Source organism: Hyaena hyaena, unplaced genomic scaffold (genome assembly GCF_003009895.1).
Source record: "Hyaena hyaena isolate Hyena2069 unplaced genomic scaffold, ASM300989v1 scaffold_293, whole genome shotgun sequence".
NCBI classification, from domain to species: Eukaryota; Metazoa; Chordata; class Mammalia; order Carnivora; family Hyaenidae; genus Hyaena; species Hyaena hyaena.
The window spans coordinates 486,407-512,762 of record NW_024080925.1 but is presented as its reverse complement, the minus strand read 5'-3'; the positions used below and the strand labels follow the sequence as shown (position 1 = coordinate 512,762).

Genomic DNA, 26,356 nt, shown 5'->3' with positions numbered 1-26,356 from the left:
TCTTTAAGCTAAAATTACTAGGCTTTATTATGAGGTTAATCAAGTACTTCTAGAACCTAGAGTGAGGAAATAAAACCAGAGGTTTATACACAAATACATATCACTACAGAGTTTATCTTAAATAGCTAAAGTCATAATCAACCTAAAACTCCCCCAGAATATGGGAAAGATTAAGTAACTGGAGTCCTGCCATATGGACTATAATGACATAGGAAAATGCTTACAATCCAATGTTACATGAAAAATAAAAGTTGCATTTAAAATTGCACATGTGCAATAAACTAAGAAAAAATATTAAGACAATTTAAATAGGAAAAAATAAAAAAATAAAATTGCATATGTGTGGGGCACCTGGGTGGCTTGGTCGGTTGAGCACCTGACTCTCAGTTCAGTTCCTCAGGGTTTGTGAGTTCAAGCCCCGCACCAGGCTCCACACTAACCGCACAGAGCCTGCTTTGGATTCTCTCTCCCTTTGCCCCTTCCCTGCTCACTCTCTTGCTCCCAAAAAAAAAAAAAAAAAAAAGGTTGGGGGGAGAATAAAAATAAAACTGCGTATGCAATATAATTCCAGCTCCATTAACAAACACACACTGTTATGGAAAAATATAAGACAGGAACAGTTTTAATTTTATATAATCGGCTTGCTGGATTTGGAGCAATTTTTTCCCCTACATTTTCCTGTATTTTCCCAGTTGTCTAGAATAGGCTTATTTATTTTATAATGAGAAAAGCTTTTTACTTCACTAAGGACAATACTTTTCACACCAAGCAGAAAATATAGATAAGTTCCTTTCCAAATAATAATGTAGTAAAAAAAGAAAATCTAAAAAATCTAATACCATAAACACAGACTTTGTTAGGCTGGGGGGGGGGGTTCTTTTATGCATATTTTCAAATATGTCAGAATACATTAAGTGCATTATTCATTTGTTTTGTAATTCACATATATAAATTAACCAATTTCAAAAAGCTCCTGGGTTTCGTGAATTATTGATGTTGTCACCTGCTAGAGACTTAATTCCAAGAAAAATATACGAATCACTACATCACAAGCACAAATCCTTTTGACACAAATTCAATTTCTGTGGCACTAATATATTGACTTAGCTTTATTTTTCTATTTTATGACACTTATTAATGGCAGAGATAAAAGAAATCTCATTTTTCTTTATTGTAAATGTAAACGATCTCATGCTATGTTGAGAAGGTTAAGGTAAACACCACTCACCTGATAACTTTTTAATGCAAACGAGGACAGGATACCAAAATAAGATAGGACTTGAGACTTTAAGCAAAACCTAATCTCGTATGCCTAACTTTCCTACTGCACAGTTAGGCTGCCAATATGTGCAAGACACACGTGGAAAATAGAGAGAGCTCAGTCCCTGCACTTAGAAGCTGGAAGCCCAAAGAGCAGTCCGTCAATAAGCACAAAACAAGAGAAAAAGGTAGGTGTTCAATGGTGACCGGAAGGAAAGGCAGTCTGTACTTGGTAATTTTACATGCTTAAATACGTGTAGTAACAGGCAAGCATTACAGGCATGATCAAAGACTAAGGTCAAATTAACCCTCAGCCATGATTCGGGTCAAACTCGCAATGCAAAAAATTCCTTTTCTTACAGCAGAACAGATTCCTAAGGCATTCACTCAACAAATGTTTATTAAACATTACCGTGTTCTCGGCAACGGAATACACGAGTTAATGAAACAAGGATGCCTGTCCTAAAGGAACTTTCCTTCCATTGAGGAAGAGATAGTATGAACAATAAGTTACTGAGGATGTTAAAAGATGATGCTTGTTAGGCTAACATGAAAAGCTGGCCAAGGCAGGAGACAGGGCTTACAGGTTGGGGGATCTGGGGTTGCATAGGCCTGAGAAAGTGGCACTGGGGCAGAGCCGAAAGTAGACTAAGGAGGTAGCTATGGGGGACCCGGAGGAAAGGATTCAGAGAAAGAGCAGCCCTCTGGAAGGAGCAGGTCCGGGATGCTCAAGGAGCGCGGAACGCGCGCAGCTACTCTTATATACCGCCTTGCGTTATCCAAGCAGCAGCTTACGGCCAGGATTCTAGAAGCAAACTCACCTAGATTGGAATCCAGCTCAGATAGTGATCAGCTGTGTGACCCTAGGCACTTCAACTCCCAGAGGAGCCTCCGTTTCCTTATCTGTACCAGGAAAGCAGGAAGCATCTGTTCTTTTAGGCTTGTTAAGAGCCCTCACTGAAAAGGCCCCATCAAGTACACAACGTACTTCCACCTGGAGGTGAGGAGGCTTTAATGACAGTTATAATCTGCTTCCTCCCTGCTAACACCCCCACCTATGTCACCTTGGTTCAGGTCTCCATCATTCCACTCAAGGCCACATCCAACAGTCTCCTCCCAATGGACCCGGAAATCATCCTCTAATCCACTTAAATCCATTTATAACTGACGTCAATGTGTGTGTGTGTCCCCTCCCCAAAATGGGCACGGGCTCCTAGCTCAGGGAGTTTTATCATGGTCATTTCATCAGCAGGTCTATTTGCCAGTGTCATTCATATGCGCCATTCTCTTTTCAGCTGTGGAGTCCTCTCACGTGTTGTCATTTCTCTTTGGGGCTGAGAACTAAAGCAGTGGCAGCTTCCCAGTGTCATGTCCAGAGCCAGCATGTTGCCCGGGCCTCAGGCCACTATAGATGGATGAATGAGATACGATGTCAACAGACACAGTGACTAGGTGGCACATATAAACTACAATAAGTGTGGGTCACCTTTCATTACCATCAGGAAATGAAGAGCCCACCTCTCTCCATCCAAAGCTCTTTTGTTTAAATTCCCTTGGGTCTGTGATCATTGTTTGCAGTTTGTGTTCATGTCTTTCATTTTCTTTTTCTTAATGTGCCAGGGATTTTATTTCCCTCAACTCTGAAGGTCTAGACCTACTACAGGGAACATTTTAGGTCAGTTATTTTCAACCCGACTACCCAAGAGAATCACCTGACAAGTTTTTGGGTTTTTTTCCTGAGTAATATTCCAAACCAACTGAATCAGAAGACCCAAAGGTAGGGCCCTTCATAAGTACCTGTAAAGCTCCCCCAGGTGATTCTAATGTGCAAGCAGGGTTAAAGACCACTAACCTGGGCAAACTCTTCTGAGCTCAGTCTTTCGGTGCCAAGACTATCAATTATCAAGGAACCTCCAAAGACACACACGTGTAGATATGGTAGATACTTGCTGGTTTCTCTGCCCCATCCATGACATCCCTTCTCTATGTCGCAGAAGTGGACACTGTTCTTTGTGAGCTGGCCCTGACCACAGATGTGAGCAGAGCTCAACACTTAAGTCCAAGCAGAGCCAATCAAATCCTCATTCCACGAGAAAACTGGATTGGGGATGCAGAGATGAGAATGAGGATCTGTCCTGCATGGGCCGAGAGCACGTATACCTGGAATTGTGAGGCTGTGAGCCTGGCTTTGTGAAGGCCAAAGCAGCAGAAGCTGTGCTCTGCAGAGACACAACAATGGAGCAAATGCCTAGTGAGAAACAAAATAAGGCTGTATGACCCTAGGAAAGAGAGAATGAGAGAAGCTGCCAGCTTTCAGTCCTACAGTCCAAACCCTTGTGAGGACCAGCTACCCTTACTGTGTGCCTCACCCAAGAATATACCCCTCCGTGTCTTTACAATTGCCCTTTCCAATTTCAAGCTAGATCTTGCATGCGGGTCTGTTTCTTTAAGCCAAAAAAAAAAAAAAAAAAAAAAAACGGCTTTAACTGAGAACCCAAGACTCCTTAAGAACCCATATAATATAGCCCACCACATCATCACTACCACCACTGACTGAGCACTCTTCAAAATTACCAATACACCCATGGGGTGTAATTATGGGGATAATTAGCCATTATCCCCATCTTCGAGATCAGAAAATTAGGTGTCACAGAAGTGATTTGCCAGAGTGAAAGGTGGCCAGGCTGGAAATGGAACCTTGTCACGATGACTCCAAAACCCAGGTTCGTTCCCCATCCCTTCCCTCACTGCCCCCTGTGACCACAGGACAGCTGCCAGTATCAGCTCTAGGGAGGAGGGCTTGAAGTGGAACTGAAGCAGTTTCTAAAGCACAGAAATTTAAAAATGAAATCTGAACAAGAAAAATGAGCATAATTCCAAGTGCATGATTATTAAGTGCTGAAACACCAACAATCAAGTCCTATCTTAAAATTTCAGGCAGATGAGTATAAGGAGCTGCGAGCAGGGGATTGTAATTTCTGTCAATTGACTAACACTAACAAGAGTGTTTTGCGAGGGAGTTTCCCCCTTTAGGTCTTAAAGTTCTCTCTGAAGTGTATAATAGAGATTGAGTGAAGAGTCTTTTATTATTATTATTATTTCTAATATGTAGAACTTAAGCTGTAGGACATACTACAATTCTTATAAACCATGCCCTTCCAATTCAGACTAAAATATAAGCCACAAAAATATCCACAACCAAAAAATAAAATAACACATCACATCAAAAATTACTGGGTAATAACTAATCAAGGAAAATTATGGTTTTTTTAAATGTTTATTTATCTATTTTGAGAGACAAAGAGTGAGCAGGGGGGAAGGGAGAGAGAGAGTCTCAAGCAGACTCCCCACCCAGCACAGAGCCTGATGGGGGGGCTTGATCCCACGAACCACGCGATCATGACCTGAGCCAAGATCAAGAGTTGGACGCTTAACTGACTGAGCGTTCCACCCAGGCACTCCAGAATATTAGGTTTTTTTAATTATTGGATGAAGTTTGAGCTCTTTAGTATAACTAAATCACCACTAAGTTTTCTTGCATAATTTGATTACTACTTTTTGTTACTAGTCTCTAAATTGTTTTGTCACTGAAAATGACTCCAAAGGATGATTGCATATTACAATTTAACATCTGAAAAACAGAAAGACTATAATCCTCACTGTTACATGCAGTCTTAGTGTTAATGCATAAAAGGTAGGTCATTTTACATTTCTTTTAGAAATATTAAGCAAGCTGAATATAGTTAGCATCTACGCTAACCAGACAATATGCTATGCCTGGCACAGAAAGACCGATAAAACACGGCACCTGCCCTAAAGAAGGATACAATCCAGTAGGCTGCAGAGGAAAAAAATACAGAGCTTGGGTCACTTATTTCCCTTTCTGGTAATTCAGAAAATAATATAACAAAAGTGACTGTCCTACAACGGCTACACAGACTGAAATACACAGGCTGCTCATCTTAATGCTTTTCTTTGCAAGTATCCAAAGGAATTTGGAAAGGTAAATCCTTGAATGGTACAGAGCAGCTGAATACAGCACCAAAATGTGCACTGTGTCATATTACCACACAGTGAAATTCCAACACATAGCATCCTATGTCACAAGTTGGGTTTTGAACACACCAATTTCTGCAGGCAAGCCGCAAGCACAACTACAGCCAAAACTTCCATTGGCAATCTTCCAGCAATGCCAAAATTCGATCCCTCTAACAATAGCCCAAGTATATTTGTAAAGGACTTCTAAAAGCACATCGTTTCATGATGATAATCCCACAATTCAAATACACCAATAAGACAGTCAACAAGGATTATGGGGAAGTCCTCAGCTGACAGCCAGGGCCATGGGAAGGCACCCAATGATCCTAACAACCTAGTGCAAGTTCTCAAGGACTGCAGACCTTGCAAGGGTGTGAAGGTAATTCTCCATTTTTTTTCTCTTCTTTTTGAGATATAATTGACATTTAACATGTCAGTTTGAAGTGTACAAAGTGTCGATTTCATACACTTAATTATTGCAATGATTACCACCATGGCGTTAGCTAATACCTCTATCGCATCACATAATTATCACTTATTCCTTGTAGTGAGAACATTTAAGATGCAGTCTCTTAGCAATTTGGGGGTATATAATACAATTTGGTTGACTGTAATCACTATCTGTGCATTAAAGATCTAGAACTTACATTTTACTCGGAAATTTGTAGCCTTTAACATCTCCCCAATTCCCCCATCTCTCCCAATTCCTGGCCCCTGGTAACCACCATTCTTCTTCCTGTTTGTACAAGTTTGGCTTTTTTAGTATCCACATTGTACATGTTATCATAGACTATCTGGGTTTCTCTTTCTGACCTATCTCGCTGAGCATAATGTCCTCAAGGCCCATCCATGTTGTTGTAAAAAGCAGGATTTCCTTCTTTCTCATGGCTGAAAAATATTCCAGTGTGTGTGTGTGTGTGTGTGTGTGTGTGTGTGTGTGTGTGTATACTGTATCTTCTTTTATCCATTCATCTGTTGACATTCAGACTGTTTCCATATCTTGGCTATTGTGAATAATGGTGCCATAAACATGGGAGTGCAGATCTCTCTTTGAGATCTTGATTTCATTTCCTTTGGAAATATATCCTGTGAGACTGCTGAATTATATAGTCCTATTTACAATTTTTTGAGGAGCCTCCATACTGTTTTCCATAGTGGCTGCACCAATTTACAGGCCCCACAAGAGCGCACGAGGGTTCCCTTTACTCCACATCCTCACCAACACTTGTTTTCTCATCTTCTTGATGACAACCATTCTAACAGGGGTGACCTCATACCTGTTTCTGTCACAGCTGATGATGTTTTGCTCATAAATCTTTCACTGATGGTGGCATCAGAGGCTAAGAAAGTACATCATCTTTGCCCAGAATAAGATGTATATGTTTTCCAACAGGAATAACCCGTCCATCACTGGTAGGCAGTCGGACTTCTAGGATAAGATGCTGAGGACCACAGGCAGTCCTTTTAAAATGAATGTAGGTCAAAGTTTGTCACTGGCCACTCGTTTACATATGCTTATTTAATTCAAATTAAACCAAATTAAAAATTCAGCTCACAGAGCTAGTGACTATCAAACTGGACACAGCAGAACAGAAATATTTATATCATCACAGAAAGTTCTACTGAAAAAAAACACTGATCTAGGTAGTAGTAAAAGCTAAAGAAATGGACAAGCTCATGCTGAGTGGAGGTATAAACTGGAAGATGACCTGGGACAGTATGTGGCAACACTAACTTAAAAGGGTACAGGGGCGCCTGGGTGGCTTAGTCGGTTAAGCGTCCGACTTTCGCTTAGGTCATGATCTCGCGGTTTGTGGGTTCGAGCCCCGCGTCGGGCTCTGTGCTGACTGCCAGCTCAGAGCCTGGACCCTGCTTCAGATTCTGTGTCTCCCTCTCTCTCTGACCCTCCCCTGCTCACGCTGTCTCTCTCTCTCTCCTAGAAATAAATAAAACATTAAAAAAATTTTTTTTTTTTTTTTAAAAAAAGGGGGCACCTATGTGGCTCAGTTGGTTAAGCATCCAACTCTTGACTCTGGCTCAGGTCATGATCTCGTGGGATCAAGCCCCACATTGGGCTCTGCACTGACAGTGTGGAGCCTGCTTGGGATTCTCTCTCCCTCTCTCTGCCCCTCTCCTGCTCTCTCTCTCTCTCTCTCAAAAATAAATTTTAAAAAATAAGAATAAAAGGGTGCAAAGAGTGTTGACCAAAGATCAGAAGAGCTAGATCATCAGCATTATCGGTGTTAATAGTATGAAGAAGTAAGATGAAGTCTGAAAAATCAGCCACCGGGTTGGCAACTGTTGATCTGCCAAAGCAATTTTAGTGGAATGAACAGAAGCAAAGGCAAGGCTGAGAAGCCAACGGGAGGTGGCTGAATCCTTCTTCGAGAGCTTGTTTGGAGGTTCTAGCAGGGGAGCGCAGCACCCTTGACCGAAGAACAGTCCTCCTCTACGGGGGAAGGTCGTCCTCCTCGACCGAGCACGCAGCTTCGGGAGGGACGCACATGGAGCGCTGAGGTAGGAAGGGGACACCCGCCTAGCCAGCCGGATCAGCCGAATCAACCCTGGCGATCAATGGGGTGACAGATGTCGCAGCCAGATCGCCCTCACATCCGGCTGAATCCTTCCTCGATGAATGCTCTCTACACTTTGCCAAGGTCATCATAATAGTAGCAACAAGCTAAGAGCTGTTTAGTATTTACCTGTTAACCCCCATTCTAACACACTGACTCATCATATCCAACACATAATATAGGTACATGTTCCTATTTTACAGATGAAGAAACAAACAGAGAAAAACACAGTAATTTTCCAAGGTCACACAGCTATCAAATACAGAGCCAGGATTCAAACCCAGGTTAATTTCAGAGCCTTAGTCCTTCAAGATTACAGGAAATGGACTCCTTGATAACACTTCCCATCTGTTGGTTCATACTTCTCTTCATACCAGACTGAATGTTAGCCTCTTGAAGTCAAGGAACAAATTGTATCTACCTGTGCTATACTTAGTATAGAGAACATTCAAATATTTACTGAATAAATGAAAAGAACTAATTGAAAGAATTTGGCTGTAAGGGAAGGAAGCAGAGCATCGACAGTGTTCAGCAGGGGAAAGGGGGTCCAGGGAAAGTTGGAGAGGGAGGCTGTCTGGTTCTGCTTCTGCTTTTTCTTTTATAATGGAAGACATTGGAACATTCTTAGAGAATGCAACCTCTAAGGAGTGAAACGTACCTATTGGAACGGGACTGGGGCAAGAACAGTGGCAAAGGGATTAACCTTGAACAAAAACACAGACAGTTCTTCAGTGGATATTGGAGAGGAAAGGAGGCAGAGTTACAGATAGAGAAGATTACGGGTGCAGACAGCAGGAAATCGAGCAAGTTCAAGCAAAACGACCCTTATTTTCTCTCTGAAGAAGGTGAGCGCTGAGAGTCAGGGGTAACCATCTCTAAGATCTTTTAAGTGAAAGCTGTGGAATGTTCCCGTGTGGGTGCAAGTGGGTATTTTACACATACACACAGAATATCATTAAAGGTTACAAAAGAAAACAATAGAAGTCACTGTGGCCTCTGTATAGGAAAAGGCTGAATCGGTGGGCTGGGTAAGGAAGTCTCAGTGAATCTCTCTCTGTACTCTTAAACTCCTGGGCTTTTTAAGACGTGCATACACTACTTTTTCAATTTAAAAAAAAAAAAACTATTAACAACAAAAAGGAATCAGGCCCATGGTGATAGGAAAGAGTGATGATAATGGTTTCGCATAAAAATCAAGAGAAATGGAAAAGAAGGTAACCAAAGAGCTAGTGCAAAGCCAGGACCCTAGAGTTAGACTTTATGTACCGGTATCCATCATTCCCTAACCTCAGCTACAACACCTCGGCAAAGTCCCCAGACCCCTCCTCCTGTGCCTCAGTTTCATCATCAGGTCCAACACAAGAGTGCCCACTTCAAAGCAGTGAGTTAGGATTAAGTAATTAAAATCGTGCCCAGCCCACTGTGAGAGCTGAATAAACGTAGCTATTGTGATGATGATTATTAACTAGCGGCTTTCAGGACCCAGCTAATCAGTGGGCCCAGAGATACTGAATGTTAGGGAATCAGTTCACAGAATTGGGAAGGTTTCCACCCCGATGCAGCAGCCCAGTTCAGATACAGAAAGCCTGTCAGGCTGCTCCAGACTTGGAGATCTGAGGCACAGGACAAGAAAGTCAGAGGTCTTATTATTTATTTACATTCTACCCTACCTCGGGTTTGAGGAGGCAAGGAAATGTGAAGGCATCCTAGTTCAAAAGGAGGTCCAGGGTCACTTTTATGGAGTGTGGGTATAGTGTGGAGCAAATGTCAGCAGGAAGCTGACAGAGAAAGAAAGACCCTCAAGGTCACGGGGCTGGAGATCTAGATGAAACAGAAAGGAGTGGAATATGTCCAGGAACCAAACCTCCTGGTGTGTTCCCACTAGAATTAAGGTCAGGTTGGGTCTCTGGACACAAAGCAGGTGTCTAGCAGGAGCATAGGAAGAAAGGGAGATAAGAGGCTTGAAAAGAATGGTCAAAATGCTGCTGATAACTGAGATCCTGTCACATGCCCTTCAAAATGACCAGCCCTAGAAATGAGATCCCCCTACTTCGGCGTCTGAGAAAAAATCAAACAGGTAAAGCTCATAGTAGCCATCATGTGTTAACTGCTAGGCACTGTCCCCAGACTACTGTAACATGAATTACCTCAAGCAATCCTCACAACAATCTGTAAGTGGACACACTGTGGTTACTAATTCATTTTACAGATAGGAAAACTGAGTCTCAGAGGTTAATTAATTTGCCCAAGGATACACAGCCATGTTTGTTTGTTTTTTTTATTTTTCTTTTTACAAATAGTTTATTGTCAAATTGGTTTCCATATAACACCCAGTGCTCATCCCCACAAGTGCCCTCCTCCATGCCCATCTCCCCCCTCCCCCCCACATCCATCAGTCCTCAGTTTGTTTCTCAGCATTCAAGAGTCTCTCCTGGTTTGCCTCTCTCCCTTTCCCCCACCATTTCCCCCCTTCTTCTCCCTCATGGTCCTTAGTTAAGTTCCTCCTAAGCCTCCTATACGTGCAAACATATGATATTTGTCCTCTGCCTGACTTATTTCGCTCAGCAGAACACCCTCAAGGTCCATCCATGTTGCTACACATGGCCAGATTTCATGGTTTCTCATTGCCATGTAGTATTCCATGGTATAGATAAACCACATCTTCTTGATCCATTCATCCGTTGATGGACACTTAGGCTCTTTCCATGTTTTAGCTATTGTGGAGAGTGCTGCTATGAACATTGGGGTCCATGTGCTCCTATGCCTCAGCATTTCTGTATCCCTTGGGTAAATGCCTAGCAGTGCTATTGCTGGGTCATAGGGGAGTTCTATTGTTAGTTTCCTGAGGAACCCCCATACTGTTTTCCAGAGGGGCTGTACCAGTTTACATTCCCACCAACAGTGTAGGAGGGTGCCCGTTTCTCCACATCCTCGCCAGCATCTAGAGTTCTCTGATTTTACACAGCCATATTTGAATCCACTGAATCCACCCTAAGCCCTTTTTACCATCACAGGAGTCTAAAGCCACATTGCCAGGCCCCCAGGGGAGCCCCAATTGGCAGGGCCCTTCCTCCAATGACCCAGATTTGTTTCTGGTAGCGTTTACATGCCCTTGCCCACCACCACTGAAATCTTTTATAAAAGGAAATAGACATGTAGGGTATATCAATACCATCTGAATTTGAGTTAATCATGAATAGATTAATTAACCCGGTGGTGTAAGGTTATAAGAGTAATTCTGCATAGATTTTCAATTAGGTAGCATCACAAACCTATTATAGGAAGAGCAAGCCTAGACCAAGCAATACAGAGAGGAAAAGTGACTTCCAAAAGCTCACAAACACATGCACAAAGTAAGTGAAAGCAGGTTCAAGATAACATATCAATAACAGCAAAATAATACCCTCGGAAGAGAGGCTGACTGAAGTCAGAGCATGGTTTTAATTGGAGACCATTGCCTTTTAATGAAGAGATGAAACTGTCACGTTGAATTTTTGATTGCAGATTACATGCATTCTGTTTTTCATGTTCATTTCTCAGACTGTCATTATTGTCAAATTGTTCATTAGAAATGAGTTGTAATTGTCCTTATGAATTGCATTGTACCCAAGGATTTGATCAACAAAACAGTTTAACACTACAGTACAGTCCATAATTAATGTCACCAATTTGTAAATCCTAGTTAAAAACTGAACGTTGCACAGTTTCATTTTATGATGCCCAAATAAACAACCCACCTCAGAAAAATGTTGCAATTACACGATCAACTCCCCACATCCTGGGAAGATACTTTATAATAAAATAAGCCATATAAATGCACTATTATGGATCTTACAATTAGACTAATCCATGTATCTTACTAAGATTTTCAAGAAATTCCTCATCATAACTCCAAAAGAAGTATGTACTTTTCTTTTTTAACTTCCAGAATAACCTAGAATTAGCAATAATGTCCTGGGAGAGCTGAACAGGTATTTAGCCGTCTTTAACCCATGAAGGTCCTTCATGAAATAACAAAAAGCCCTGTAAGCCCTTATCTCAAGAAAATAAAGAGCAAAGATTCCAAGGAGATATTGACAGGAAGGGAGAAAACAGCCATTTCCATAGGATTTATAAAGTTTCACTTTGGAAGTTTGTTGGAGAGTACATGGTGTTCTATACCTCTTTTGTTTGACTATATATATATATATATTTTTTTTTTTTTTTAATTGCAAGGGAAATGTTTACTCTCAATAAATTATTTAGAAGTAAACTGTTTTGGGGCACCTGGATGGCTCAGTCAGTTAAGCATCCAACTTCGGCTAAGGTCATGATCTCAGGGTTCGTGAGATGTAGCCTGCATCAGGCTCGCTGCTGACAGCACAGATCCTGCTTTGGATCCTCTGCCCCCCTCTCTCTGCCCCTCCACTGCTTGTGCACTCTGCCTAGTGCTCTCTCTCTCTGAAAACTAAATAAATATTTTTAAAAAATAGAAGTAAGCTGTTTTTGAAGTATATTGTAAACATCCTTCACAACTAATGAACATCTATCAGTCACTTTTAGCTCATCACTAGATGAAAAACTAAAGGTACAAAACCTTTGCCTGGTTCAAGTATTGTACTAACTTCTTGACTCACGTCACCTCTTCGATTCCTCAAACTGAAGTCCACGGTTCCCGTCACAGACTCTTCAGGTCCATGGGAACTTTTAAAGTTTGTATTTCTCCAAGATTATCTTAAACATTTGAAGTAAAATAAGCGTAACCCGGACAATCTGAATGGCCGGCCACGCTACAACCATGTTCCTTCCACCGGACACTTCTGGTGGCCACACGTCCATGTTTGTGTGTACTGCCACAGGGCATTAGAAGAAGGCCAAACAACATCAATCACGCTACAGAGGTTTTCACAATCTCCCCTACATGGGAGGAATTAAGTTGTCCGTAATTCCAAAATGACACTTCAAGGAACCACATACTTAAAGCTATGGCAGGTTAAATTTCAAGAGAAAAATGAACATAGATGCTGGTGGTCTTAGGTCCGATTTTTCCTGCCCTGTTTCAACAGTTTCATAGGATTTACTAGAAAATATGTACATATGCCTGTATTATTTTTTTATCGTAAACAGGTTTATACAAGTTCACTATTTCACTCAGAGCCTCAGGTTAAGATCTTGTGGAAAAGACAACGATGTGAGATGACAGGTCTCTCCACCCCAACAATGTGGGGCTGAGTCTTCGGATTTATTACCGTACTTTTGCTTCCTCAGCCTCTGAGATTCCGTTTCCATCCAAGACTCTAGCAGGCAAAAAGGAAAATAGCAAACCATACACATATCTTTCCACTCTTAAATCTATCAATGAAGACTTAATTTCAGCGAAACATCATCATCAATCACATTAAATTAATGTTGTTGTTCATTTGAATTTTATTGGTTTTATGGTTTTGTTTTTGGTTTTATACGTAAATCTGTTTGAGTTTTATAGTTATAAAAGCTCCATAAGCATAAGGAGTTATATTTTTAGTTTTATATCTATACATATATAAGCAACATTATTTTTATTATCATTTAAGGCCACATTGGAGCATCACAAGAATTCTTTGTCTAAGTTTGAGGTTGTTTCCTTTGTAGGTTTCTTTTCTAAGCTTCATTTGCATGCAGACGTCAGAGTGTCATGATCCGCACTTTACACACAAAAACCTAGCCCCCCTGAAAGCTTGAGCAACTTGCTCTGACCATTCAGCCATCACAATCAAAAGCCTGCATCAACCCAAACCACACCCACCATGCCAGGAAAAGAACTGAGAAAAACCACACTATGAGGAAAACGCCTGACCCCATTAGGAATCTCCAGTATAGGAAAGTAATTCAAATATCCAGTGTAACATACCCAACGCCTTAAGATCTAGAAATAAAAAAAAAAAATGTACTACTGCTATTACTACTAACGATGACAGCAACAACAATCCTATAAATGGCAAATATTTACATAGCAGTTACCATCAGCCAGGCACTCTTCTAGGTCTATCGGCATAGTAACTTTTAAGCTACCCAACAATCCCATTTTGCATATGAGGAAACAGAGACATGGGGGGAAGTAACTTGACCAAGTAATGCGAAACATGCTAGGACTCAAACTCTAGAAGTGGTCCAAGTCACTGCCCATAAATGCTATTCACAATGCCTTTTCTATAAAAAGCTGTACAAAATGATAGCAGTGTATCTTTCTGAATAATAAAATCTATGGCAAGCATTTCCGAACAGTTTTCATTAATTAGCTAGTGACTTATATATTCCAGCACCAAAACTTGACTTATTGAAACTCTCAAATCCTCCCCTAAGTTAATAAAGATTATTTGATTTGCTATTTGACAAAATTACTCCCAATGGTAAGGTATTTCAATGCCACCCTGTTGCTACTGCGAGAAAAGCTACCTTTGTATATGCTGTTCAAAGAAAGCTCGTGCTTTGATCCTTAATATCCCATGAAGTAAAAGGTTATGCTTAATCTATATTTTATAGACCTAAAAGTCAAATTAGTTTCTGGGATAAACAAGCAGAGTGTGACAGTAAGCGTATTCTGCGGCGTTCATGTCATACCTAGCTTGGAGGCTACTATGTGCTGAGTTAAAGATAATTACATTCGTATAATACATAGCAGTTTTTTTACTTGTATTATTCTGCAAGCATAAACAAGTTATACACATGTTAATTTACATTCTATATAAAAAGCCAATTTTAAATCCAATTTATAAGGCAATAAATATATAAAGATTCTAGGACACAGCAATAAAGTTATGCCATAAAGTAGAGTTAATTCACGACAATAATAAAAGCATGACAAATTTTAGCATTCTACCAACTGCACAAAGGTGTTTCAGGTAACATCTGTTCAGAAGCAATTGCTACAAGTCAGACTAGATAAGAGGCAAGGTTTCACAGTGTAATAAATGTATGTCAGTTTGCTTGCTTCATAATTAAAGACATGAGCCTTTGAAAAAAAAGCAATTAAGCCTTGCTCTAAATCTGAGACAATTATCTCTACTCCCACCCCTTTTTATCCACAAAAAAAAAAAGATCCAGAGTGATCCAGAAGTAATAAATACCATATATCATCTATTTTCAACAGCTAAACATACTCCCAACAGCCACTTGATATATTTTGTTTCTTTTGATAAACCATATATTAACAAACAGAAGAAACTTTTTTCTGTTAGGAAGGAGAAGCAGGGGAAAAAAAAGTCTGGGACAATTTAAGCAATTTACTTAGAAGACTGGCCTGAATAAATAAATGATCTTATCTTATGAAAGTTTCAGTGTCAGATGCATTAGGTGGAATTCTGACATGAGTAACACATGAATAACACTCAAGTGCCTAAAGCCTTCTACTAAGAACAGTGTCTCCAATTCTTGACAATTTCACTCTAATACAAATGAAAGCATCACTTTAGCTGAGGACTCAATGAAGAAATACATTCAAAGAGCACACAGGAACCACTTCCATGTTTTCTCAGCTTTCTAGCAACTTCAAAAATGATTCAGCAGAGGGGCGCCTGGGTGGCTTAGTCGGTTAAGCGTCTGACTTTCGCTCAGGTCATGATCTCACGGTTCGTGGGTTCGAGCCCCGCATCGGGCTCTGTGCTGACTGCCAGCTCAGAGCCTGGAGCCTGTTTCAGAGTCTGTGACTCCCTCTCTCTCTGACCCTCCCCTGCTCACACTGTCTCTCTCTCTCTCCTAGAAATAAATAAAAAACATAAAAAAAAAAAAAATGATTCAGCAGAACAAGATGGATTCAAGTTCTTGAGGATCAAACTGTTACCTTATATCCCCCGAAACCAGGGTCCAAAATGAAATGTCGCCAAAAGGAAGGGATGAATCTGATGGCTCTTCTAAGATACACGTGGACAAACTGTTAAACCAAACCCTTCAACGCGGTCACCCTCAGAACTACACCACCAGCTGTGTTCATTTCCTGTGGCTGACAAAACAAATTCCTACATACTTAATGGCTCAGAACCAAAATGTATTCTTTCCGTGCTACAAGCCCAGAGATGCGTCAGAGATGGGTTTTACTGAGCGCCAACCAAGGTGTTAAAAGTCCCGCTCTCCCTCAAGGAGCGCGCGAGGAAGTAAGCGCGTTCTGCTTCTCTGGGGGAAGTAAGCTCTAGTTCCCTCCTTCCTGGTTTCTTATGCTGCCGTCATTCTTTGGCTTCTGGCTGCAGCACCAGCCTCTGCCTTTGAAATCACATCACATTCTCCTCTTCTGTAGCCAAATCCCACCTTGCCTCCCTCTTACGAGGACATCTATGTTCGCATTTAGGACCCCGCCCCATAATCCATAATAATCTCCCCATTTTAAAAGCCCTAACTTGGAATTCCTTTTGTTATAATAGCAGGCAACATTCACAGGTTTCAGGGATTAAGACCTGGCTATCTTTTGGGGGGTCATTTTTCAGCCTGCCACACCTGCCTCCAAATAAGCCCAAAGCCAAGAGGTAACCTTGCACTAATCCCATCAAGCCTACTCCAATTGCAGTTCCACTCAAGTTCCCAGGTCAACGACAATAGTTCCCCAACTTCATTCCTCTGGCCACCTCACAATCCACCTGTGATCAGGAAATCACTAACTCTGTCTTCATTAAAGGTATGAGTATCTTTAATGGCTCCTGAATGAGACAAATAGTAATGATTAAAATTCCCAACAGGGGCGCCTTGGTGGCTTAGTCGGTTAAAGTGTCCGACTTTCGCTTAGGTCATGATCTCGCAGTTAGTGGGTTCGAGCCCCGCGTCGGGCTCTGTGCCGACTGCCAGCTCAGAGCCTGGAGCTTGTTTCAGAGTCTGTGACTCCCTTCTCTCTGACCCTCCCCTGCTCACGCTGTCTCTCTCTCTCTCTCCTAGAAATAAATAAAAAAACATTTAAAAATTTAAAAAAAAAAAAATTCCCAACAGCACAGGAGAATACAGGACTGTGACTAAGAATGTAGGAGACAGTTTGCCTGGGTTCAAATCCTGTCCTCACCAACAGGCAGCTGCATGACCTAAGGCAATTCAACCTCTGCACTTTGCTTCCCTCATCTTGCAAACAAGGCTAATAATGCACACACCTCGTAGGGTTGTTGTAAGGGTTAAAGGAGTTGATATACAAATACATATGGCATATGGGGCACCTAGGTGGCTCAGTTGGTTAAGCCTCCGACTTCGGCTCAGGTCATGATCTCATGGTTAGTGGATTTGAGCCCCGCATCAGACTCAGTGCTGACAGCTAGCTCAGAGCCTGGAGCCTGCTTCAGATTCTGTATCTCCCTCTCTCTCCCTCACTCACTCACTCTCTCTTAAAAAAACATGAAAATTATCTATGGCATATATATATATATATATATATATATATTTTGGTACCTAGAACAGAGCTTGGTTCATTCATTAAAGTAACTGTTATTACTAACGATGTCCAAAATGGTAGACACATATATATTACTGAACAGGGTGAAATATCTCTCACAACCAAAATTGAAGGTACAGTAATGACATAATTAAATAATAATGAACAATCTGTTCAAGAGAAACAATAAGATTAGATGCAAGATTTAAGCCAAAGTCGTGAGAACTTTTAAAGAATATTCTTAATTAAAAAGAAGAGCCAATCTGCCAACTGGGACCACCAACCATACAGGCCTCCTATCAAAGCGCTGGCCCACAGCCTAGAGATGGAAGCTTCTCCAGAAACCACACACATCCTGCTCTCAATATGGATATGGGGGCCACCTCTGTGTGCACTGTGTGGTCCTAAGAGTAGTGAAAGGTAGGAATGAAATGCCCAGCATCACCGAACTGCTTTTCATTACGAGAAGGGCGACTGTTTTGTTCTGTTCTAGAAGGGAAACAGGACTTAGGCTCAGGTAAGGAGAGTGTGACCTAGGGCAAGACAAAGTTTCATGATGCCACTGAACTCTATCTACCTTCGCAACCCTTGATCCAGTACCTGCCTTGGCCTCCCAGCCTCCTGTGGTTTCATTCTGTCCTCTGGTAACTAGCCTCAGCATCTCAATACTCACTGCTGACCATATTTTCTACTGAAGTCAAGTCAGTTAGTTCACAAACAGCCCCAAAGTAGTTGATTTCTTATGCAGCCAAACTGTCTTCCATTTACAACAGATGAGTGTCTGTTTACACAGATCTATGGGGAGAAATCCAAACTTTCATACACAATTCAAAACTACCTTGAGACTCACAGCTATACATATATTAGAAAACAAGGACTGGTCTGCTTTACCAGGACTCAAAGTCAAACAGGATTTCAGTGGGCACCAAAGCTCCTGACTTCCTAATCCAAGACCAGAGCGAGTGGCCAATTTACCACTCAGTTCTACTACCAGCTTACAGCTTTGGGCAGTGTGCAAAACACCTACATTATCCCTATTGCTGTCATATCACCAGCCTCCATTGCTTTTCCGGTCAAAAGCAGCTGTCCCCAGCAACTCGAGAGAAAGCCAGGAACTGCCTTGACATCTAGTAGCACAGCAAGGTGAACTACAGAATGGTCCCTTGTAGTGGCATTGTTGAGATCTCATGATGGTCTCCATCCTCAAAACAAGAGCTGCTAAGGTGAGACTGAGAACGGGTGTGAAGTAGGCTGTAGACCGGGAAGAGCCATTGAGAAGGTAGCGTTAAGGTCGGCATACTGAGATTTAGGCCAGCAACAGAGTTAGGGGAGTTAAGGCCCTACTTCAAGTAAAGGTGATCCCAAATCAGTGGCACTCCGAGAAAAGCAGTCTGGGGAAAAGCATCGCCCATAAGGCCTCTTGGAAGATAGGCTAAGATAAAGCCAAGAGCTTATAAGCACAGGAAGGGAGAGGAGTAAGCCATCAGGTGCAAGTCAATGTAGATAGTCCAAAAACCGCACATAGCATAACTATCAGATAAAGAATAAAAAGAGTCACATAGCAAATGACTTTGAACAACATGGGGGTTAGAAGCACCAATCCTCACACAGTCAAAAATTCATGTATAACTTGTGACTCCCCAAATACTTAACTACCCGTAGCCTTCTGTTGACTGGAAGCCTTACTGATAACATAACCAATGAAGACATGTTTTGCACGTTGTATGTATTACATACTGTAGTCCTACAACAAAGTTAGAGAAAAGAAAATGTTATTGAGAACATCATTAAAAAAATAAGGAAAAATAGATTTATAGTACTGTACTGTGAGAAATCCATGCATAAGTTGACCTGTACAGTTTGTTCAAGACACAACTGTAATTGCTAACCTCAAATATTCCAAGAAAGTTAAATAGCAGATTAAACATCTCTGATAACAGCGAAATGGAAAATATAGCTAAAAAAACTGTAAGTATCTAAGTGAGTTTCAGGAATTACAAATAGTCCAAATGACCTCTAAATTAATTATGAAGACAAGATTCAAATCAGAGTCCTATCTAAAAACAAATACTAGGTGCACCTGGGTGGCTCAGTACAGAGCCTGCTTTAGATCCTCTGCCCGCTCTCACTCTCAGATGTGTGCTCTCTCTTTCTCAAAACTAAATAAATATTTTAAAAATAAATAAAAATAAAAACACTGTATTTTTAGATATATTAACTTTAAACTCCAAAATATTGCTTTTAGAGGTCTTCTCATCTTTACCATAACCCTTTTAACATACTTAAGAGGGGCACCTGGGTGGCTCAGTCCTTAAGTATGGCTCAGGTCATGATCTCACAGTTAGTGAGTTCAAGCCCCACATCGGGCTCTGTGCTGACAGCTCAGATCCTGGAGCCTACTTCAGATTTTGTATCTCCCTCTCTCTGCTCCTTCCCTACTCACACTCTGTCCCTCTCCCTCTCAAAAATAAAAAAAAATTTAAAAAAATAAAACATTAAAAAAAATTTTTAAACATACTTAAGAAATGAAGAACAGCACAGGCTAGAATCCAAATCACCTAGATACCTCCTTCAGTGAAACTAAACCTAAATATTAATTTCAGTTCTGTTTTCATAACCTCCTTGCTGGAAGTCACAGAAAATCATACCTTATGTATTCTGGAGTATAGAAGTGAGAAACAAAACGGAATGACATTATTAACCCAGTCAAAAGACTCCAAAAGGAAGAAAAGTCATTGCCCCAGGATTCTTCTCCTATTGGCTAGAATCCGCATTGCCAATTTAACTCTATCCTGTTTGTTCCTCAACTCTGCCAACACAACAAACAACATGGTTGATCCTCCTGCAAAATTCCGCCAGTCCTATGCCCCTCTTGCTACTTAAATTAGAAAAATGAATCAACGCTGTCCCTCATTTTCAGTATCCTGATACATCTCATAGCTCTGCTCCCAGTTTTATTCCACCATTACTTTTAATTGTTATACTTAGCAACTCACTCCTGCTCCACAATCTCTATCCCCTGAAGGTATGCATCCTGACTTAAATTCCCAGCAAGAGTTATTTGTTCCCAGAAGGCACATGCTGTGCTGTATAACTGTACCTATAACTGAAAAAGGTTTCCATATCCCTAATTAAATGGAGGGGTCCAATATTAAATTTTCAATGGTTAGATTTACCCCCAAATCTATTAACCTTCTGTGATTGATTTACACACACACACAAAAAGCAATCGTCACTGCCTATTCTTTCACTAGCTGACATCAACAAAAAGATTCACGACCCGCTGATCATGACATCTCCCTTGGGTGCTAAAGCGAATAAGAGAAGCAACTAGAATAGCGAGTTTCAAACAGCGAGTTTCTTTCCAATCTAAACAAAACATTCCTTAACAGTGACTACATAGCCCGCCAAGTTTTAAAACTTGCTGTTTCTCCTTGGAAAATTACAGCAGAAAAAGAAATACTATCACCTAAAAGTTCACGTTGGAGTGTCTCATACCCTTAGACGCTAGAAGGGTGGGGAGAAGTTTGACTCAAAAGAAATGCAAAGTCCACCTAGGTGACGTCAATACATTCACATTTGAGCTGCTTTTCATGTTAACCAGAACAAACGTGAGGCAACCCAGGGACCAGTGTACTTGTCAGAGGATTCACACAGAATGGGACCCTGTCATCGTAAACCTATTAGGAGACTGTAAACTCTAGCAATTTAGAATGAAACTTAGCCCCCGACCCACTCCCTACCCCTAGGCCCCCTGGACCCACCCACTTGGCTGTCAGCCAAATCAGAGTTTAATGAAATTGATGGTTCCCGGAAACTGAGCCTCAGCCCTTCGGCCCCGCAGGAGCTGCCCCACCCCAACTCCAGGCGAAACTTACAAACTTGGGGCGCTTCTCTCCCGGTTCCTCCGCGCCGCGGGGCGGAGGGTGCTGGGGGCCCTTCCTGCCCGGCGTCTTGCTTTCCCGGCAGCTGCGCAGCGAGGCTGAGGAGGGGTAGGGGGCCCCGGCGGCCGAGCCCTGCTTCGGGTGGTGCAGCCGAGGCCGGTGCCGATCCATCGGGGACAGAAAGAAGGCGGCTGAAATGCAAGCCACGAGGGAGGAGTGCGGGGATGTGCCGCGGATTCGCCTTCCCGGCTCCGCCACCCGCCCTACCGGCCCAGCTCAGCCCAACTGCTGCCGCCGGGGCCACCGCCAACACATCCGAAAACTCCCGCCACGGCTCACCGCTCGGGGCCCGCCAATCCCGCGCCGCTTCGTCAATGACATTCTCGGGATCCGCCTTTTCCGGGCAGAACGAAACGTGATTGGCTGTGCCGGCCGTTCATTTCGCCACTCCACCCCGGCAGCTACCCTAAGGGCACGGATGGGATCAGGTCCCCAAAGGGCGGGGAAGCTGCTGGGAAGTTACTGGTGTGAGTTTATTTGGAATTTGGACAACTGGTTCCGGCTAATCTGAAAGGCAAGCGAGACCCTCTGCACCACCATCTGAGCAACGCCGGAATGTGAAATCATCTGCTAACCATCTCTCTTTTTTTTTTTTCTAGGAGAGAGAGAGACAGCGTGAGCAGGGGAGGGTCAGAGAGAGAGGGAGTCACAGACTCTGAAACAGGCTCCAGGCTCTGAGCTGGCAGTCGGCACAGAGCCCGACGCGGGGCTCGAACCCACGAACCGCGAGATCATGACCTAAGCGAAAGTCGGACGCTTAACCGACTAAGCCACCCAGGCGCCCCTTCCCTAACATGTTTCTTGTAGCCTGTCGCTGTCCTTCTTGGATGCATTCCTACTATGTACCAGCATTATAACAGGTGNGGTCAGAGAGAGAGGGAGTCACAGACTCTGAAACAGGCTCCAGGCTCTGAGCTGGCAGTCGGCACAGAGCCCGACGCGGGGCTCGAACCCACGAACCGCGAGATCATGACCTAAGCGAAAGTCGGACGCTCAACCGACTAAGCCACCCAGGCGCCCCTGCTAACCCTCTCTTGCCCGCCTCGGACGCCCTGGTGCGATGGCCACTGGGAAAAGTAGTTCTAGGATCTGCACCTGAAAGGCACATCTGTGCTTCACAAATCCTTACACAAATAACAAAAGAATATAAATGTATAGCAGTTGTTTTAAAGGTTCATTGAGAGGTTCATTGAGAACAAAGAGGGGTAATATTAAATCTGAAGGAGCAGATCTGGAAAGGCTAAAGGAAGAGTCCATGTGTTTTCACTAGGCAGGAGACAGCGCCAGGACATCAGACATTGGGTGCTCAGGGCTGGAAGCAAGGTCAAGGGCACTCGCGCACAGAGCCGAAAATTTCAAGAGCTTACAGTGAAGGTCCTTGAGCTGAAACCATGCGAGAGAGTTTGCTGTGTATACCCAAGGTCAAGCCTCAAGGCTGAAGCAGTTTTCCCGCACATCACTATGCTTTTCCCCCTTTTAAAATCACCTTTTCCTTTGAACTCTTGCCTTAAATTACCCATCTTCTGACTACAGGGAGGTGGTGTGGGCCAAGACTGGTAAACACGCAGGACTGATCTGGGCCAAGAAACGAGTCTAACAACTCTGGGGAGATTGGCAGAGAGGTTCAGAAGAGGGACCTTAGTTCCGTGTAAGCTTTCAGGCAATAGTCATTGGGTTGGGTTGGGTTGGGTTGGGTTTTTTAATGTCTATTTGTTTTTACTATACCAGACCTGTGCCAGTCTCCCATCTTCAAAGAGCACCAAAATTTCTAGGGGAAAATCCAGGAGAACAGCAAGGTCAGAGTAATTCATTAGGTCTTAATGACCTCTAGACCCACATGAAGGTTTTATTCCTGTCATATACGAGCTGTCTGAGGGAGATGGCATTAAACTTTCTTTCTTTGCCTTCCCGTCTGCAAAAGGGGATAATAATAATCATACCTAACAGGCTTAAATGAGATAGCATGTGTAAAGCTTTCAGAGATGTCTATGAAAGCCTCTCCCACCAAAGACCACCAAGAGAAAGGCCTGTAGTTGAAGAAGTGGAGTTGTTCAGAGATCTACGTGATAAGGGCACTCTGCCTTGAAGAAAGACAAAACAAGACCCAAGATCACTTGTAATTTTATCTATGCACAAACAACAGCAAGGTCAAGTGCCCTTATCTGATTTTGGTGTTCTGTGAGATTGTTTATGTCCATAAGGAGAGCAACATGGCTTAGCTGTGAGTGTCAGGCTAGCTTTTAAAAACATTGAGCCCTTGCTGTAAGTGTCGAACTGGTTACCTGATGTGAAGGGCTTGCCCTTTTCTTTCTCAAGTCTTCGGCATGCAGAAGAGCGCTAAGTATAAATAAACAGAAGTTATTATAATTCACTTTCAGGTTTCACATAGATCACTCTGGAATTTTTCCCAGACATCAATTGCAACCGCAATGCCTCTGTGAAAATGCTTTTCTCTACATTTTACATTTTTAAGAATACATTTTACATTTGTTTATTATTACTTAAACTTCACAACAGCATGCACTGCTTCCCGTTCTGACTCCCCCCACAAGAAGATGGTATACCCCACTGAGTCAGCAGTTTTAGAACTGCTCCCTGTCCCAGGCTCAGTGCACAGGGCTGGGACTAAATTTATGGAGACAGTAGGCAGGACTCCAGAAGCTTGGAACCCAAAAATATGTGTCTTTCCTTTATTTCGGCCCCATCTCAACATTCAGACAATTACTAATGCGATTGTTGTAAGGATTCACTCTTAAAGACTACTTCGGAGAGAAAGGTGTGAAAAGTTGAGGGAAGGAATGGGTCATTCCCAATCTTTTTTTTTAATGACAATTGTATGAGATATCGTTTCACCCTTATCAGATTGGTAAATAGTACAAAGTCTAGCGGCACCAAGTTTTGGCCAAAATTTAGGGATTCCTACAAAGATGACAAAATGCAAACCTGTACAGCCACTTTGGACAGCCACTTGGAACCATCTCGTAAAAGTGAAGGCACATGTACATGAGATCCTGTGCTTCCTTGTCTACATGGACGCCCAAAGATACCCATTCAAAGATACTTCTTGAGCACTATTTAACTATACTGTAATCATGGAAAGAATAAAACACACAGAGGTTTAATATAGGGAAGAATCCTATATTGTATCTAAAATAAATACCTAGGTATACATGTAGATCTATCTCAAGAATAAAGAGGAAAAATCAAGAGGCAAATACATACAAATATTACATACGCACGTGTGTGTGTGTGTGTGTAAAAACACAAGGGAAATATACCCTAAAACCACTTCCTTCCACAGAGGAATGAAAGAAGAGGTGAGGAATTAAAGCTGAAAGTTTATAGCTAATGTATCTGTAATGTTTTGTTTATTTAAAAAAATCAGAAGTAAACCTAGCAAAATAGTCACAAGTATTTAATCTCAGCAATGGGTGTATTTCTGTCTATTTTACTATTTTCTATAAATTTTTGTTTCTCAGAAATGTTTCATGGGGCTCCTGGGTGACTAAATTGGCTAAGCAGCCAACTTCAGCTCCAGCCATGATCTCATGATTCATGAGTTCAAGCCCCACATCAGGATCTCTGCCGGCAGCACAGAGCTCACTTTGGATCCTCTGTCTCCCTCTCTCTGCCCCTCCTCCATTCTCTCTCTATCAAAAATAAATAAATAAATGATTGATAAATAAATAAATAAAAAGAAATGTTTCATATCAAGTTTTTAACAAAATATAGGTACTTTGGGGATAGCTCCCTTAATTCTTTCCATTCCTCCAAAAAAATATTAAGTAGCATTGAGACCACCTTCAGCTATTAAGTACATGTAAGGAAAAGTGAAATAATTAATTTCCTTTTAAGGATGACTAACTTTTTTTTTAAGTGATAGGGAGGATGGCAACCCTCTTTTTTTTTTTAATTTTTTAATGCTTATTCATTTTTGAGAGAGAGACACACACAGAGTACAAGTGGGACAGGGGCATAGAGAGAGTGAGACAGAATCCTAAGCAGGCTACAGGCTCCGAGCTGTCAGCATAGAACCGGACACAGGGCTAGGACCCATGAATGGTGAGATCATGACCTGAGGCAAAGTCAGACACTTAATCGACCAAGCGACCCAGGCACCCCAAGTTTTTTTTTTTAATAATAAAATCCATTCCCTTCCTTCCACTTGTCTCTACTTTCTTTCATTCTCTCTTATCACATGCATTTTCCTTCTCTCCCTTAAAGGAAGACAGAAGCAGAGAGCCAAGAAACAACAACAAAAGAAACCACTGCATTTCCCTCTTTCAACAACATTTTTCTACAATATTGTGGTTCTACAAAAGAAGTGTTATAGTTCTGCAAAAGCTCTACAGAAAATGACAAATTCAGTTCTTTGCTGTTCATGCTTTCCAAGTGGTCAGTGGATTAGGACAAGAAGCATAATCGCACGCCTAATTCAAAGCCAATTTCTGTAACTTTACCGCTTTGTCTATTGCTTTATCACCTGACCACGGTGGGGGTATACCTCATTGTACAAAACTTCCCTAGCACTTTCTACTTAGTCACAGGGTATTAGAATAATTATCTGGCCATTAGCCCTGACTTTGCACCTTCATTTTAAATTCATGAGCAAAGTATACTCGGCTGCTTGCCCTGCTGCTTTTGAGGCCTGGCTACTTCCGCATTCTCCACATGCTTGTTGGTCTCAGTTTAAATTGCTGCTGTTTTACAACATAATGTAAGATGGGGAGAAAGCAAATCATATGCACAGAATGCTAATGTAAGGACACAAGACTAAATGTCTAAACCAAACTGACTCCATGACAGGCTTTAAGTTTCCCCTCTAAACTAGAAGGCCTGAGTTTCGGCTTCCCCGAAACTACCAGATAGTTAACACATTGCCCAAGGCAGGAGTAACCACCGTTGCAACACCCAATCAAGAAAGGCCAGCGACCACCCTCCACATTGTTAAGGGAGAGGCCTGGAGATAGAAACTATAGATAGGACCCTGTTACCTAATGTTAAAGTTAACCTGTTAGTCGCCGAACAAGACCCTAGGCTCGCTCTGTGATTGGCTGAATTTAAAGGTACTCTAAACATTGTAATTGGATCCCGCCAACAGTAACGAATACTCCAGACAATGTGTATGGTTAAACCCGCTGTCAAGGATGTTGCATAATTATGATTGGATCACTGTCTCCATG

General features: G+C 42.0%; 1 protein-coding gene across 2 annotated transcripts in view; it reads right to left on the bottom strand.

The window, feature by feature from the left end:
- The window catches only part of DIAPH3 (diaphanous related formin 3), a 508,311-nt gene extending 486,934 nt beyond the window's left edge, over window positions 1–21,377 (bottom strand). For both annotated transcript variants that reach the window (XM_039247287.1, XM_039247286.1), the window contains exon 1: window positions 21,108–21,377. In XM_039247287.1, coding sequence (XP_039103218.1) covers window positions 21,108–21,284 — 177 coding nt within the window. In that variant the 5' untranslated portion in view covers window positions 21,285–21,377. The remainder of the gene's footprint in view (window positions 1–21,107) is intronic.
- Window positions 21,378–26,356: the final 4,979 nt, after the last annotated feature.